At 33.1% G+C, this 19434-nt stretch overlaps 1 protein-coding gene across 1 annotated transcript in view; it reads right to left on the bottom strand.

Annotated features, from left to right (window-relative positions):
• Positions 1-19157, bottom strand: part of dome (cytokine receptor domeless) — a 32211-nt gene extending 13054 nt beyond the window's left edge. Inside the window, exons 1-3 of the mRNA XM_011059450.2 lie at positions 16154-19157; positions 1593-2226; positions 607-897 (exon numbers count right to left, since the gene is read on the bottom strand). Of these exons, the coding sequence (XP_011057752.2) occupies positions 607-897; positions 1593-2211 (910 nt within the window). The 5' untranslated portion in view covers positions 2212-2226; positions 16154-19157. The remainder of the gene's footprint in view (positions 1-606; positions 898-1592; positions 2227-16153) is intronic.
• Between the last annotated feature and the right edge of the window lie 277 nt (positions 19158-19434).

A 19434-nucleotide genomic window follows, 5' to 3' on the forward strand; every position in this document is an offset into this window, starting at 1 on the left:
AAAATTTAACTTAAATATTAATTCTTCAAATGAGTAAATTTCTACGAGAGAAGAAGTGACTTGACTAACTCTTAATATTATATAGTATCTGTTTTCTAGTTATCTTTATTGTCAATGATAAAACGATTTCTAAGACGCATGTCAAACGATTTACTCATAACTAATAAAAAGAGAATCAATGCACTGTACTGTCTCCGCAAAACGTCGGGTCATACTGATAAGGATAAATGTACACTTCTATTGGATATGTAGATAGCTATATATTTCAAATACGTACGACGATTATAAAAAATAAGATGTATATGTTTTTCGATACCCAAATTCTTCAAATTACAAAAAGTATCTTCTTTAATAGAATAGCACGTACATCGGATATCTCAGAACTGATAGTACAACTGAAGAGTTGAAAAATAAGACGAAAATGTAGAAAAAAATTTATTTCATAAGATTTTGTATGGAAAAATTTTATTTTGTTTATTTCAACTTATTTTTTCGCAAGAAGTTGTCTCTTTCTTAATAGTTCTCAAAAGCCGATCTAAAGATTCGATAATTTAATACATAGATAGAAGACATACATAGATAATTAAAATAAGTATGATTACTTACATCCAACTACAACTTTATTGAGACAAACTGCTATATAGTCGTTGTCTTTCATTCGTAACTTGCAATTGTACATGTCGTCGGAGGGCGGTGGCGTTTTGATGGATAGCTCTATCGTAGTTTCATTAATTACCGTAACAAATTCCGACTCTAATTCTTGATCATTACGGAAGAATCGAAGATCTCCCGCATCTTTATTAGGATAGTCAAGTTCCATGATCGTCTGATTCAACAAACAGAACATTTGAAGTGGTTTACCATGTTGAATAACAATATCACCTTGTGGCCAGGTCCCTACAAATAGAATTAAGAATAAGATAGTCTTGTTATTTGAGATAGAGAATACAAGATACTTCAATTATAAAAATTCATAGATTAATGAGAATATAAGCAAACACTTTATAAGTAAATAAAATAATTAAACCAAAATTTATATATACTATATAAGTTTGTGCATCATAAACGTTATAAAATGAAAATACATCATCAGAATAAACTTCAACGGGGTTGATAATTTCGATGTGAACTGTACAGCTCGAGTATTAAATATAGATATATACATTTAGCCCAACAGAATTCCAAAAGGAGAGATAAGACATATGTTTTATTTATAATCTTAGCGCACCAGTGGTACGCATGCGAAACAAATAGAAGACAACGGCTTTTATTTCTGTTTTATAAACACTTACATTCGAATATACATATGTCTCGAAATGTGCATCACGGGTGCATTCCATTTGACGCTCACAGCGCTTATGAGCATCACTTTGTCTTTGAAAAACAACAAGGATGAAACTCCAAGAGCGCTGTGAGCAGCAAATGAAATGCAGCCTATGCAGTATGAATGTATAATAACGAAAACAAAAACACGCCAATTTAAATATCAATTTAAACAGCTAATTCACTAATCGTTAATATCAAATTTGAGAGTGTTTTACGAGTAAATTTGATTGTACTTATATGCAAAGATATATTTGGACGAAACTTACATCCCGGTGTACTTAATCCAACTGAGCAAGTGCGAGCTGAACACTGCATCACACAAAGTAGGCAAATTAAGAAAGTAAAATAGGTTCGCCATCTCCTCCATGAAGAATTCGTTATCCAATTGGTGATTATTAATCCTAACATTTGATTGATGAATACGAGAATGTATCTCGTTATCGATAGAGCATCCACTGTATGAGAATATCTCATCGTGTCCCTCTTTTGCGTAGAACTATGACGATTTTGGTGATTCATTATACTTGTATCACGTCTATGATTACAAGGGGCAGCGGGACAAGCAAATTCTTTTTGCGTCAAGTACAGATCAGTTGAACGGGCATTGTAAGATAATGAAGTGTCTTGTGACAGGTGAGCCGCACTATTGGGCTCGTTTTCTAACGTTGTGACGGGATCCTTTTTAAACAGGACGTCATTAGAGGCATTAAATACGTCGCAGCATGTTGCAAAACTGTGACAAGCGACGGGGGACGACTTCAATGTATTAGACATATCCAGCATAGATCGGCATCCAGCATGTCTCGACGTAGCGTCTCGTCTGTGAGATAAATATCGATCCATTTCTCCAGGCACTCTTATCGATCGGGTATCGATTGAAGGCATTTTGCACTTCCGTCACTGAAAAATAAATAAATTCAATGAAAATAAATCTTAAAATCATACAAAACATTACTACATATAACTATTATCAACAACATATTAAAGAAATTAATTTAAAAATTCTCTTAAAAAATAAAAAAATAAATCTTCTACAAATATAAAATATTTTTGTTCGTAATGAAAAAAATTTTTTATTTAATTTTTTAATTAATATGTATATATATATATATATATATATTATATATATTTTAGAAATTGGATCACTGAATATTGAAATAACAATGTTGTAATTATTGAGTTCGTTACACTGACAAAAATTAACGGGAAGAGAGAAGACAGTCGTTGCTTGTGAACCGTATTCGAGCTAGGACGCAACTGACTACCAGTCTAGGAAACACACGAGGAATGTAGGGGGAAGAAAATACACGAGCAAATTCGTGACACGTGGAGAATGGTGTCCTTCTAATAAGTCGTTATTATATTTCATCACGTATCGCGGCGATAATGTAAACACAGTCTTGCGACGATCAATATCTGCATATGAGAAATCTCGAGATATGTATATAATTACAGATTGAGTATTCCAATGTTCCGAAAGCTTCAAAGATCGAAATTTTTAAAAAAATATTCGGAGTTCAGAAAATGTGAAGCTTCTGGGAAAAATAGCTGCAATATATTGTATTTATGTTGATAAAAATGACAACTATTATCAGTATAAACTGTTTATATATATAAAATCTATAATTATTTGTTTTGTTTATTTCCTTTCTTTGTTGAAATATTATTGGAAATCTCACTTGCTATCCTTATAGAAAATAGTGATAAAAATATAAATTATTCAGCATAAAGCCTCTTAATCTCCTAAAGACCTAATTCCCGATCTCTCAACATTTTCAAATATTTCTTCTTAAAATGATAACAATATTTATACTTTTTATTTATTGGATTTATATTCTTTTAAATTCAAAGAATATATTTTTTTTTATAAAAAAAACTGCAATGAAATCAGATTTTTATTTTCATCTTTTCTCTTTAGCTCCATTATATCATATATTTAAAAATCCGAAACATTTCCGATAAAGATTTAGTAAATTTTTTATTTTTAGCAATTTTTGTAGACATGAATATTATAGAAGAAATAACAGAATTTAATAATAACTGTAGTTAATAAACTTTCAATTGACGTACGTAATCGTTAATATATTGTCTATTCTGATCCGCAAGAACTATTTTCAATCTTTTTTCTTAGAGAAATAAATATATCCATAGAAATTATTTTATATATAGATTAAAATTTAAAAGAATTTCTTCTAAAAAAATTTAAAAAATATATTTTAATTATTTCAAAATGTATTTTCGTCATTAAAACTTATATATTTATCATATATTAACAATCATTAAATATAGATATTTAATAAATAATTTTTAATGAACATTACGTTTATTAAATTTTTTAAATGTTTTAAAATTTTTTTAAATATTTATTAAATTTTTATTTATATTTTTCAACTAATTTCAAATATTGAAATAAAAATGGAATTCTAATTTAGAGAATCTTATTGAAATTATGATTATATCAATTACAATTATAACAAAATTATAACTACAACTTTCTATTTAAGTTACATATAATATGTATGATGCTAAAGATTAGAAAGCTGTAACGAATAATATAATAACTGTTCATATTTTCACTAAAAAAAAAAAACATTCCGAATTTGCTAAAAAAAATCTATCGATAAAAAATAATATACAAAAAGAATAAATGAATTTTGTGCAAAAAAACAAGTTCAAAATCATTGATCACAAAATAAATTATTCATAATGTGCATTGCATAACACGTCGCGATAGGAAACATTTCCATAAGCATGCAAATGACTCTACAACACGTTATTATCGACGTGAGTGTAACAAGAAAATTCATCGTTATTTTTTTCAAACACCAAATCTTTGTTTTTTTCTATCCCTGCATAATAATAACTTTACAAAAAGAAAGGAAATATTTCTATTAACATAAAACAATATATTTTTTCTATTAGGTACGCTAATAGTAAAAAATACTGTGCAATATTATAAGAACCAAACCACTTTCACATAACCGTATTATAATATTTCTTAATTCAATCTCCAATTCCTAGGAAAATTAAATACGCCACGAGAACGATTCTTTGAGAATCAATTTTTCAATAATTTGATATGAATGCAAAAAAGTTTGAAAAATGTTTCAAGAAATCATTTGCTCTTATAATCCACATTAATCTCTTAATCAAGAAGATTTATTTGTCAAAAATATAATCCATGTTAATCTTTCATTAGAAAAGTTTCATTCGTATGACAATGAGAGTATAACCCAGATTAATCTCTTAATGGAAAATGTTTGTAAAGTTTGTAGAGAATGGGACGTGAAATGAAAATTTATTCCAGAACATATTTCTCGTTTTTTTCGTGCTGCGCACCTTGAACATCCGCATTACGATCGCGGTCGTTCCGCCCACGACGATAAAACAGGTACACCATCATGTTGCGGCATACCGGAATATGTGTCACAAAGTAGAACCGGTCCGGAACTGATACCGATAGGAAGTATCTTTTGACGAGTTTCGCATTTATGGTTTGTACTGAGAAAAAGATCGCGGCCGCGCGTTTCTCGGTGTGCGCACCTTCAGCCGTGCAATGAGCCTCGGCGCGGCAATTTTTCCGTGCTCGCGATGGAATTCAGCGGCAATCATGTAAAAAGAAAAAGAAAGAGAGGCGATCGATATCCCGCCGTCGTGAAAACAACACCGAAGTCTCGTATCTGCGGAGTTCAGAAGCTAGGCGAAATCGAGGAACGATATCGTGTAGAGGAACTTTATCACGCCGATAAATCGATCGCCGCCACTTCACACATCGTTCTCGCGTTCTACTCTCGCGATCGGTTTTATCCGTGCTCTGTTCGCTAAGCCGTAGGGCAAAATAATATTTGCAGAATAATAAAGAAAATTAATAGAGAGTCGAGTCTTCGTTTTAATCGCGTCGTACCGCGATTACGATTCGTCTGTTACTCGTATTCGCGTATTGTTCGCGCATCGATCGATCGATCGCGTCGCAATACGAAAAGCGAGAAATCTGCGAATCGTACGCGTTGCGATTTTTGAATCCAAAAATATAATGCGTTTGCTGAAAACTAGTTTCAGCTTTAACAGTTAATTGTTAATGTTTTTAAAAGTTTTGGAAAATTACTGGCATTTCAAGACTTGGATTAATCGCTTTAACTAAACAGGTACTTAACATTTACCGGTACTTAAATTTAATACACTTCAAAATATTTCAACATCTTAAAATATTGAGAAGTAAAATTGTTTATGTGTGTATTTAAGTTAAACACACACACACACACACACACACACACACACACACACACACACACACACACACATTTGATTTAAATACATAACATTATTCAACAAAAAAAATAAAGAAACGAATTGAATTAATTTAGTCAAATGATTTTTTCTTCTCGGTGAAAAGGCGAAAAATTAAACGAAAAATTATCTTTGCTTAATTATTTATATCTGCTTAATTATTTATTAAAAAAAGATTATTCTCTTTGTTGGATCATGCCAATAATTTTTAGACCGATTGCGATGCAAATTCAATGTTGTAGTACTTACTTCTTATTATCGTATAACGATTCTCATAAACGATCGGTTGCATGTACGTAACGCGCGGTAGCGAGTAGGGGGAGCGTTGATAAGACAATTATAAGGAAGGCTCTGTGTGTACTCTTGTAATTAAGTTTTATTATCGTCAAATTTATTGACACTTTCGTGACCGACGACGTCGTATTACGTTTCTGTTTTCAAAGCCCACGAGTCAATTGACGTAATACCACATCTTTCGTGAACTTAAGCCTATGTGATAAGAGGCTCGGCCGTCGCGTGTATCAAGAACATACAATTTTATCGAACTTATTCGGTCGCGACGCTTCCCGCGGTTTAAAGATCCTCAAGTAACAAACTGAACACCATACGTTTGATCCGTCATATTTTTCCTGGCCTGCTGCTTAAGATAGAATAAGATGGATTATACATGAGAACAGATATTTTTACTTATCTACTCCGTAGGCACTCTGAGCCCCAGTTTCACAACTCACTTTCTTAACTCTTAATCGAGGTTCAACTTATTCATTATTCCCTTCCAATTTTAGAATTGGAAAGAGATAAGAAACAAATTAGCAAGACCTTTTTTATTCAGCTCAAATTTTTTTACTGTTCTAGGCGTTCAAAAAAGTCTAGAAAAATTCAGGCTTACTTTTCAACATTCCTGTTACATTGCCAATAATTATTCAATTCAAAATGTTGAAACCTTTATTTAATACAGATTGGAGTTTGTGCCAAGAAATACGAGAGTTTTCTTCTGGGTTCGCAAAAGATACAGTGTGCGAAAAGTTAAGCAGGTGAAATATATGGCGAACAATCAGAAGTCTTGCCTAAACGGTGTCCAATTTCTTACTTAGAGATTACTTAAAGATCTCTACCGCAGTCGAGGCGCCGTGTCGTCGTCACACGTCGACCGTGCAAGAGATATGTCACTGAAAGACGGATTACGAAACGAAAGACAAGTTTTCCTCCGGAAATCGGTGTTCTTGGAAAACGCGTGAGATACATCGGCCATCATACATACATTTCGCAAATAGCGCAAATCGGATTAAGAGACGCGGAGAGTGGCGTCCGGCTCGGCCGCCACTTCGCGCGGACGCTTTCCGAGGAAAGCAAGCACGCACGACCGCCCTGCCACCGTGTATTTATATCCCCGCGCGAACGCTCGTGGAATGACAAATTCCTCTAAAAAAAGAAAAAAAGCCACTCGAGGAGGCGAAGAGGGTGTTCGCTGGATTCCACTTTTCGTGACTGATCCATGCGGCTGGCGATGCGACGACGCGACGACGAGGCAAATAGAGTTCTATAGCTGGCGCTCGTAGTCGATTCTTAGAGGTTTTAATAAGCCATTACCTAAGTCTTAAACTTAAGCTTTAAGTCTTAAACCGATCAAGAAATTGACCAATCATAATCGATCATTCTTTTCACATTTGACTTCGCGTTTAAGACTGTCTTAAGTACAGTCTCCAATCGAAGGCATTATACTTAAGATGGTATTAAAATGAAAGCCTACTTATGTAAATATCGATAATATTTACAAGAATAGTGCAAATGGCTGTCATATTATTGAGTTGTTTAACTTAATAAATATTATATCAAAGAATTACTGAGCGCTTATTGAACAATAGATAAAAGACTTGGATAAAAAATATCAAAAACTAAAAAATAGGGCGAAAAACGAGCAAAAAAAGATCTTAATTTAAAATAGTATATTTCACATTACTTCACAAATTAATATTCGATGTCATAAAGATACCATGGAACGTATCGATTGCTAGGTTCATCAGCCAATTGAAATTACAATATTTTAAATTAATACATAATGTTTAAACGTTGGATGAATTTTAAATTAAATATGTTATTAAATGTATTAATTTAAAATTTTATGATTTCAATTAGCTGAAGATTTATGCCCGTTTCCACCAATGTAAATTAACTTTAATCTCGATTCAACTTTCTCTTCGTCTTTTTCTAGTTCTAAAAATTAGAAAAAGACGAAGAGTAAGTTGAAAACCGAGATTAAAGTTAATCTACATTGAAATGGAAATGGGCATTAATATAGTCGAAACGTTCCAGGTAGCTTTATGATATCAAATATTCATTTGTGAAGTAATGTGAAATATACTATTTTAAATTAAGATCTTTTTTTGTTCGTTTTTTGACCTATCTTTAGTTTTTATATTTGTATGCAATATCGAGTAGATTACGTCTTTTAATATTTTATATAAAAAAATAGCAGTCAAAATAGGAAAAGCAACCAATAAGAAAAACGATTGTCAACATATTCCAAATAAAAAAAAAATGCTTTTGAAAATCTAGAGCTTTAGAGGTAAAGAAAACTGAGTGAGCGCTTAGAGATTTTTTTAATATAATTGATCCCTACACTTAGATTCAGCAAATAATTAAAGGCAACAATCATATGTATAAAAGAATCATCGAGCGCTCAGTAATTGGTTTTTTCTGCACAATGCAACCAAAGTATCGCCAACCGAACGTGGAGAACGATATCCTCCTTTCATATATCGTATCGTTATCGACGTTGTTTGCCTACATCAACTTTTTTTCTTCATCGAACCAGATTATGCGATACCATTCCACTTGCGGCAGATCAATCTTTACGTATCTATATATTTTTCTGCGCGTTGTCGTTTAACTATTGTGAAAAAAATGTTACACTTTTAACGTCGTGGGTCCATCCTCATTTTTAATAAAATTTATAATAAAATAAAATTCTTTAAATGAAATTCTTGAAAATACTTTTATTATAAAATATTTGTTTGATGCTTCTGAACTCATTTATTTATTTTTAATCAAAACTAAAAGAGCAACTAATAAATCAAACTTGCATTGATTCTTATTATTTAATTAATTACTTTCTGCTAAGTAAAATTTTATATGAATCCAAAGAACCCACAACAATTAAAGATTAACATTGATGCTGTTATGCAATGCAATCTTTTAACATTCGAAGACATTATATTGGCATTTCGTAAATCGCCGACATATCGGTTCGCAAATCCTGCTTTTAATCGTTCTCCGACACTTTAATATTCCCTTTGGAAGTTTAAGAGTAAGTATCGCTCGTCGATCATTACCGATTAAAAATTCGATCTCCGGTATATGAAGCCATATCATTAATTGTAAGCTACATACCGTGAAGTTATGCCGCTCGAATGAAACCTTTGCCTTTCTTGTAACAGGATGTTAGTTATTGAAATTAATTAGTTGTTGAAATTGTTATAAAGTTGCCAGCAATTAGCAAAAAATGATTATTAATTATAACGATGTTGCTTTTCTGATTATCTGACCGATTCGTTAGAATCGAACGACGTTCAATGCGGTACTTGTTTGCAAATGATTTCGACAGATTTTAAGAAGAATCACTGCTCCAAGTAATAAATAAATTTCAATAATATTATCTTTTCTTTGATACGTTGAGATATTAGATACTAAGTAACGATGCTTCGATGATTTGCGCGAATATAAGATAAGGAGATTCGAAAGTGCGGATTGTACGATCTCACTATAAATTAAAAATTGGGCTATATATATATATATATATATATATATATATATATATACTTTATCACAATGTTATATAATATGTGATATAATATAACATATACACAATATAATTGCCGAAACAAACATTTTCGTGCACCAAACTTCGAAAATGAGCGTGATGCTTCATATTGCAAATATCTAATTTCGGGAATAATATATATTTCCGGGAATTCTATATTTTTATCTAAATGCATAATAATAATGGATAAGAATAGTAGTATTACGTAGATACTATTAGGTGTTGGAATTAATTCGTAGCGTTTTACAAGTGATGGGAAGTACTTTCATTAATGTATTTTTTAATGCTCATGTGAAATAAATAACATTCTTTCATTAAAAACGCTACGAATTAATTCCAACACCTAATACTATATATAAGATCTTTATTATATACAAACTTTTTAAGGACTCTCGAAAATAGCACTAAATTTAAAAAAGGTTAACTACGCCATTATTCTAATTAGCCTTTTTTAAATTTAGTGTCTTTATTTTTGAAGAAAATGGCAATTAAAATGTTAATTTTTGTAAAAACCTTTATTTTTTTTATTTAATAATTTTTTTATACGTTATAAAAATTAATATAAATTTAATTTAAAAAAATAAAAACGGCTTTTAAAAATGTTTTAAGGAACAAAATTATTTTGAGACAAAATTATTGAGTAAAATTGATGAGTATCTTATTGGCAATAAAATGCACCGTTTTTTATTAAACAAAGAGATGCAATAGAAAAATCCAAGATTCATTTTTTATTTAGAATTTTGTAAATCCTACAAAAAATAATTGTATATAGCTACGAAATAAAACGAAAAAAGCGAAGGAATAACATTTTAAAAAATTATATTAAATTTACATATAAATAAGTTTAATTCAGAAATTAAAAATTCCTTCGCACAGTCTTATCAAAAAAGATAAAAAAAAAGTTTAAAAAAATGTATGAAATAATCACTTATGCAAATTTAAATAAGTGTTAGGGAAAAAAGGAAAGTTGTAAACATAGTGAGAAAAAATCCTAGAGCTAATGCGTCATAGATTGCTGCACAGATAAGTGAAGAATACGTCAGTTTGAAGACAATACGCAGATTTTTCATAAAGCCGAGCATAACGCGAGAAGAATGGAAACTTTTACATAGTTTTTCATTTTTTGTTCATTTAAATAATTATTAATTTGAACGATTTATAATTAAATATACAGCAAAAAATAAAAATAAAAACAAAAGTAAATAGATTGCTATTAATTTGTTTGCTGAGTACGATAATATCGGCATATATGTTTTTCTTATTTTTAATCTTGTATTTAATCACACAAGAGCACACAGTTCAACCGTTAGAACTTGCAGCGTAAATCTAGATAACGATAATAAGACAGTCAAATGAAAATTGATCGGTAAGATAACGTCAATGTCTTTAACGAAATAAAAATATGACACAGATTAACGGTAACGGATATTTACATATATATAGAGAACGATGGAAACGAGTAATCTGCGATTTGCACCGGATGCACGTAACACGAAGCCGACATTTTGATCACAGGATTCAAAGGGATGTCTTTGATCATATGAAACACGAAGCTTCGGTTATAATAATTGAAGATATCTTTGAAAGACGAGACGACATCGGGATGCGCTAAAAGCGAGACTAAACTCTATATATAATTAATGAATGTGCTATTGTTTTACTAGTGGAGCATCTGATCTCTTCTAGACATACTCTCAATCTTTCGCGAATCCATTGTCGATTGACGATCAACAAATAATAACAGAAAGTGATTTTCGTTAATTATAACTGACAAATCGACCATATTTTTCTTTGTCTCTCATGTTTGCAAACTGTTTTTGTAATTCCGTGATGAGAGACAAAGGAACATGAGAATCGTTGCGAATTCAAAATATTTTGATGATAGAAATAAAAAAAGAGAATGATAAAAATTAAGAAAGAGTACTATGTCTAATAATATAATTATGATTTCAAATTTTTTCTTTATTCTTTTCGTAAGAATTGTAAATGTAATGCAAGTGGACCTAAGTGCTTGTAAAATACATGAGAGATAAAAGAGACAGTGAAGAATGTATATAAGTTGAATGTAAAATGTTGAGAGAGAACGTTTAAATTTTGTAATAAAACTAAAATTATTTAAATAAATTTCTAACTATGTCTTGACTGCACTTCGAAGACGTAAATCATTTCATGGTAGCAACCGATATTTGTTCCTAGAAGTATATGTTGTAGTGAACGGACAAAAACTTGTATGATATGAAGAATTAATCATTCTTCTAACGGAAGAATTAATTATATGTATTATTACTATAATTATATTCTCACCTTATATTCTCACATAAATTCCGAATGTCTAAACTACAGTTAGTATTCGACATCTATAAACTTGCGAGCAGAAATAAGACTGAAGAATTTCTATGAAACTAACGTTCTGAAACCACGCGAAGAAACAAGAAGACTGTATCGGGACAATAGTTTTCGTACACAATAGACTCGGACGTTGAGAATCTTCGATGATTGGTAGGGATGGAAGATAGCAAATGAAAAGTGTTCCACATTAGAAAAACAAAATGAAAAAAATAACATATTAGGTGTTGGAATTAATTCGTAGCGTTTTTAATGAAAGAATGTTATTTATTTCACATGAGCATTAAAAAATACATTAATGAAAGTACTTCCCATCACTTGTAAAACGCTACGAATTAATTCCAACACCTAATATAAAAAGAAAAAATGAAAAGATCATTTCTCAAATATTTTTCTTTTGTGTGTCTGTATATAAATACTTTCAATATTTTATGAATTCCATTATCAGTACTAATATAATATAGAAAATTTTATAGAAATGTGAAGCATAATAAAAAAGTGGGAGCAGCTTGCTACTTAGCAGCAATAGCATTCATAAAATATTATATACCTCTTCAATATGCCTAATTCTCACAAATTTACCTTTATTAATATCAGTCCTGTTCCCCACCAGCGCTAAGTAAATTCTAATAAATTCAAATTGCAAGATTAGGTGCTGGTTATTAAATGGTCAAGTCTGGAATTAGTTTTTGCTCCAAACAGAAAGCGCATTTAACGTTAAACTGCCCTCTAATGAATAAATACCCGATATATAAATTGGAAAAATACACTAAATTTTATAGATTTTGGAAACTGTCAATTATATCGAAAACATATATTATTAGGTGTTGGAATTAATTCGTAGCGTTTTTTAATGAAAGAATGTTATTTATTTCACATGAGCATTAAAAAATACATTAATGAAAGTACTTCCCATCACTTGTAAAACGCTACGAATTAATTCCAACACCTAATACAATATATATTTTACAAATAGTTATATTATAAAATTAACTATTTCGTTGACTAATTTGGAAATAAATCATAGTAAAATCGAAATTCATGATTCTTTCTAGGAAGTTAAAGCTCAGAATGTTTTCTATGAGATATTTTGCATTGCTAAATTACTAACAGCTAATTATTTTTTTCATTTTTTTTTTGTATTGACATCTTTAAAAGCATTTCCGAAAAACGCACAGTCGTCATTTTTGGGTAAATGCTTTAATAAGGATAACAAAAAAACAACAATGTTAAAAAGAATGTGTGAAATGTGCATTACAATAGATTTCATTTCTGGTCAGTAATCCTTGAAAGATGATAAAAATCAAGTAGTAAAAAGAAAAGAAAAGACAAAGATACCGACAATTTTAATAACACAAATCAGGGTATTCATTGAAACTTGTAAAAAATTCACAGAAAATTCTTAAATTTTCCAGATATTTTTATTCAAAATTCCAGGTAAGAAAATAGAGAATTTTTTAATCTAACTTTGACATAAATTAAAATGTTAACAATGCAAATAAATTATATATTGAAGATTAATGAAAAACAGCAATTCTATGAGATATATTTATCATTTTTTATAATTGTGAAATTCATAGTATCTATAATATAAGAAAGATTTATGTAATTAGTAATATATATCGTTTTTCATTGCCATTCTGTTTTTTTTTGAAACATAAGAATGTACGTAAATACACGCGGATATCATACTTATTGCTGATTGTAATATTTTGTATTATAAAAAAAATTATTAAAGAAACAATGTTTTCAGAAGTAGACAAAATTTAAATAAAAAAATTAAATTACACAAATTTTCGTGAGTCCCGATAAATCACAAAAACCTTCATTTTCAAAGGTAAAAAAGAAATCCCTTGACTTAGATTTTTTAGATCTTTAGATTTTTTTCTCGACCTTTAGATTTTTTCTAGTAAACACACGCATATCAAATATTGTAGATAAAATATTATTTATACTTTATATTTTTACGTAATGTTTTTAAAGCAACATATAAACTTGTCCTGCATATTCTTTTATGTTAATTTTTTAACGTAACATGTATAAATCTACGTATCTATATTTTTCTTATTTTAAAGACACAAATCGAACACAATTCGACTTATAGCCAGAAACTTGTTGTGTAAATCCAGACGATAATAAAAAATAATTAAAATTAATTAATTAATTAATTAAATTTAAGTATTTATATATTCCACATACATCTCTCATGTGTCTTTTTCTACATATTTCATAAATACAACATTTTCTGTACTTTATAGTATTATCATATAAATGTACTGACGCATATTCGTCAAAACGGGAATGTTAACGTCTTTTTTTTCTAGAAAGAGAGAGAGAGAGAGAGAGAGAGAGAGAGAGAGAACCTTGCTCCTTTTACAGTTGTACTCTATTATGAGTTTCGCTGCTATATAAAACGAAACAAAGTGCACTTTGATTTCAGAATGGAGGAGAGAAAGGAAGAAAATACCGCAAAAACAAGCGCGACAGAGTAACATATGAATTCCGAAAACCGATGTTGTTTCTCAATTTATATTAGGAATAAATATGCGGACGCGTTAAACCGCAAAACGAGACGAAAAGCCTATCTGCCTTTGCCTGCCTATCCACCTACCGATTGTATACGTTAAGACTTCGTTGGTTTAGGTTTGCGAACCTGAGACAAACAGCAGTATACCATCCCGCTTCTGCCTTCGGGCTCGGTGGGACTTTTTACGAGCGACAAACACGCGGCTCGAAAAGCACCTCGGATTTCGATTTACAAGCGAGCGAACGAGCGGAGCAAGCGAAGGAGAAATAAGAGACGGAGAGAGAGAGAGAGAGAGAGAGAGAGAGAGAGAGAGAAAGAGAGCATACCTCGCTCGACGGAATCACGCACACGAACGTAACCGCATAAGAAGACACGTACAACACGTGAACCTCCAGGAAGGAAAGGAAGAGATTCGGTAGCCGTGTAGCCTACGACAGTTGCGCGGATATCCATTGAGAAAAGACTCCTCCAGGTCGGAAAAATTCTGTCTCGTCTATTCAATAACAATAATTGTTGCTACCTGCGAAGAAAAATCTCGCTACCGGATCAGGTCTCTCAGCACGTATCTTACCTGCACTCGGAAAACCACAGATCGTTTATTATGCAAAAATGAAAAATAGACGAGGGTGCGAATACCTTTCTACCAATGTAAACCATAATATCGATTTAATTTATTCTCTATTATTCTATTATTCTCCGATTCTTAAAACTAGGAAAAGATACAGAATAAATTATAAACCAAGATTAAAAGTTGATCTACAATGATAGAAACAGGCCCTCTGAGGTGTAATGTTTACAAATTTGCGACGGAGCAAGACAACAGGTTTGTTTTTTATTCCTGCACTGAGAAGCGATCATAATTTTTTATCTTAGGGCGGAAACGTGAAGAGTGAAAAATTTCTCCATTACTTTCAGTGAAAAAGATTTACTTTTTACGTTTCGACCTTAGGGAAAAACGTTACGCATGATTGCTATTCTGCTTTTCTTCTCGCTTTTGTCAAGTCATTTAAACATTTTACACAAAAACTTGCGATATTAGACCCGGTTCTTTTTTACTGATCTTCTTCACTTTATGTTCACATTGGAGAAAAAAAAGAAAGAAAAAGGATGAACCATGCGAGAAATTCAACAAAAAAACAGACCTTTGCTGTCAAAAAATCTGTTGTATGGAATATATTCATTTCATTTTAAGCTTGCTCCTTTTAACTAAATTTCTTGCATAGTTCATTTTTTTTTCCTTTTTTCATGTTAAAGATAAAAAGAGAAAATATGAATTATTCAAAAAGTTTATTTAAAAGAACATTTAAAAGACTTATTGCAACGTTTGTAATATTGTTGAAACGTTGCAGTATTATTGCAATATCATTGGAACGAATTTCTGCTGTGTAGAATATACTCATTTCGCTTAGGGGCAATTTTTTTTAGTTGAACTTGCACAGTTCATCTCTCTTCCTTTTTTCATTACATTGGAGAGAAAAAGAGAAAAGCACTGAACTATGCAAGAAGTTAGCTAAAAAGAAGAAACCTTTCAAGTTGAAAGAGCGAATGCGCGCGTTGGTTGAGCTATAAAAAAACAGATCTAACGCGTATATGAATAGACGTCAATGAACAGACGAAAGAGGCGAAAACGCGTATACGTTTCACGATGGAAAGCAGAGACGCGACGGTTGTAATACGCGTTAAAACGCGAGAAGTTGGCAACGAACACGAGCACAAGCGACGACGGGAGTAAACAGGACGGAGAGCCGTCGTCGGCGACATGCCTAGCCGTTCTCATCTTCCTCGCAGCGCGATACGCAATCACAAAAAAAAAAAACGTTCTCGCGGAGTGCGAGATGAATACTCACCCTGGATACAGCTCCGTCCGCGAGTTTCCTGTCGAGGTCTCTCATTGCAACGGAGCCAACGTAGAACCGTACGCGGTTCGCGCACACGCGAACCCGTCTCAGGTATCGGGAATATCCTAGGCGACCAGGCGTGCGAGAGGGAGAGAAACGGTGTGACGAAGCGAGCGAACGAGAGAGAAAGAGAGAGAGAGAAAGACTCGGGAGAAGGAAGACGGGAAGGAGAAAGAGAGAAAGAGAGACGCCGTGTACACGCAACGGGGCGAGCCCGGAGCGACGGTCGCCGACGGTCGGCCTGCCGTTCCCACTTCACGCTAATCCCGCACGCACACCACTCTGTATAGCGACCGACCCGGGTCGAGGAACGCGCACACCAACACGCGCGTGCTTACAACTTACAACTTCACTTCGCTCAGCTCAGAGCGGACGGTTCACGGCGCGAGCTCCGCGGCCGCGCCGCCGATCTCGTCCGTGTCGCACATGATATCCGGCGTGACGGAGAACTCTCTGTTTACATTCGCGTAGTGTAGCCAGGGACTCACTCCCGTCCGTCCGTCCGTCCGTCCGTGGGAGACAGATCCACCAACGTGATACACACGTATTCCGGATAAAAACACGCGTGTATGTGTGTGTGCGCGCGTGCGTAACACGCACGCGCGTATACGGAGCACAAGACAGCAACGTACGACGTATGCGCGCGATCAATCGCGCCAGTGCCGTCAACCTGACGGCGTCCGCGACGGCGACCGCACAATGCGAAGATGGCGTCGTACACGGGACGGAGGATCGTGCTGAGTGCTCCGTACTCCCTCCTCTTCCTCGCCTGCCCCCTGTTCTCCGCGCGCGCGCGTCAACGGGGCGGCGCGTCCGGATCACTTTGCCGAACCTCCGGGATTCTTCACGCGATCATCTTCACGTCCATCGAGACTCCACGTTTGCGTCTTCCCGCGTTTACGACGTCGCTTCCATGCGCCGCGGTTCGACCAGATCGTCGTGACGCACCGCGTTTCGTAGTCGCGAGTCTTCGCGATCCGCGTTACCGTACACTGTGGTGCACCGTCGAATGCCGTTGGCGTGCCGATCAACGACTGACGTCACGTTGAGACTTGAGACGTCAAGCGTGATGCGTTCTCGGAATCCGCGAACCTGCGCGAACCCACAGTTAGGTGGCGCCGCCGCGCTGCCTTCCGAAACGCGTATCGACCGGGGAATCGCGATCCTATTTTCTGTCGCGAAAGTTTGAAATCTCGGGGCGGGAGAGACATTTCAGCATCTACTTGTTATTTAAAAAAAAAATAACTTCTGAAATTATTCCGCTGTAAGATAAGACGCGTGTCGTATACGAATGAATGATAATTGAATGTAATCGTTATTATTTAATTGAAGTTCCTCAGAGCTGCCTGTTCTATCAATGTAAGATTAATTTTAATTTAATGTTAATAAACAAAAACGATTAATTTAAAAATTAAAAAGATAAGGTAGAGGATTTGGAGTAAAGAGCGAGATTTTTAATAGTAAAATGTCAAACAATAAACAATAATGTAATTCTAAAACATATATCAATAACTCTGATCGAATTATTCTTAATGTTGTTTTTTAGCATTAAAAATCTTGACTCGTATTAAATCGTAGTAAATCTTGACCCTTTATCTTGTTCTTTTAATTAACTTTAATCTTCTTAAATTAATCTATTCTTAAGTTTGATAAAAATCATCATGAATTTATGTTCATGTATTTTTCTAGCGATATAGGTTATTTAATATCGGTTTGCTTTACTTCTTGTCCTTTCTAAATCTTAGAACTAGAGAAAGATAAAAAGTAAGTTAAAAGATTAGTGTAGATGAGTGTAGACTTAATTCTACTAATATGAAATTAACTTTATCTTGATTTATCTTACTGTTTTCTAATTTAACTTACTTTTTTTAAATTTAAATAAGTACATCGAATTAAGATTAAAATTAATCTTACGTTGGTGAAATCGAACTTTGATTTACTTGGTTTACTTACCTTTTATCTTTTTTTAACTCTAAGAATTAAAAAAGAATAAAAAGTAAAATAATTCGAGATTAAAATTAATTGATAATTCAAAATTCGATGTTTCTTCAAGAAAAAATATAAATGCAACATAAGTACTTTTAATAAAGTTAAATAAAACTCGAAATGTATCATCAACTTTATTAAGTATTTATTAACTTTTTATGATAATGAACTTTATGTTTATTTTAAGAGGAAACGAGAGAGAGAGAGAGAGAGAGAGAGAGAGAGAGAGAGAAATATAGGAAGATTAAGAAATCAGAGAACTGACAATGCGAGTCTTACGGAGATTAAGAGGAGATTTATGTCTCTTAACGGCCTATTGTTCTTCTTGTCATTGTTACTTATGAGAATATCGATTTTGATACTTTTAACAATATCCAAGAGCAGAGAATAAACAGAACAGATAATGGACACCTGATGCTGACAATAATTAGTGTTTTATTAACGTAAACACAACAGGTTGGACCTCCAAGAAATTTTCCAGAATTCTTCGAATATTTCTCAAAAAGTTTCGGATTTTTCGAACTTTAGAGATGCAATTTAATTTAAATTTGTTTAAAAAAGATATTCCATATTCGCGTTAATAGATAACAAAACAGCTTATAGATATTATCGGATAAGATCGAATAAATCGTCGATCAAATGAAGGCTTTCCTAAACAAGAGCTAATATATTTTTTTTATTTATCTATTTATTACGTTTTTTACGCGAGATTTCATTTTTATTCGATTCGATCGACGTCAGCGATCATTCGCATGCACACATAATGTCGTGATTAAATTTATTACAATTTTTATTAGAATTAGCACAAAGAGAAATCGCGACTGATTCTGAATTTACGTGGAAATCGACGACGATCAGTGACGTGCGCGCTAAGGTTTCGAGAAAAGTGAGTGCCACGGTTGTTTGACGTGATGGTGTCGCTAATCGTTGCGTTGGCCGCAATTGGTCTCCCCGATTACGATTAATTGGAAAGATCGGACACGCGGATTTCAAGAAACCGCCAATCCTGAATGAATGCGCCGATAAGGATCGATAACCTTACCCACCTTTTACACGTCCTCGGAAAGTACGCCGGTCTCGGAATGCGGAAACATCCAGCGGGGCTGTAGGCTAACCAGTTTGACCGACAAGCGTAAACGGATGATCGCTAATGATCACTTCGTGAAAATGGAAAAGCTCCTCTGCTCCACGACGGCGCCATATTTAAAGGGCGACGGGTCGAAGAAGCGCGGATATTTTTTTTT

The sequence above is a fragment of the Acromyrmex echinatior genome, chromosome 2, assembly GCF_024713525.1.
Source record: "Acromyrmex echinatior isolate Ae372 chromosome 2, ASM2471352v2, whole genome shotgun sequence".
NCBI lineage: Eukaryota > Metazoa > Arthropoda > Insecta > Hymenoptera > Formicidae > Acromyrmex > Acromyrmex echinatior.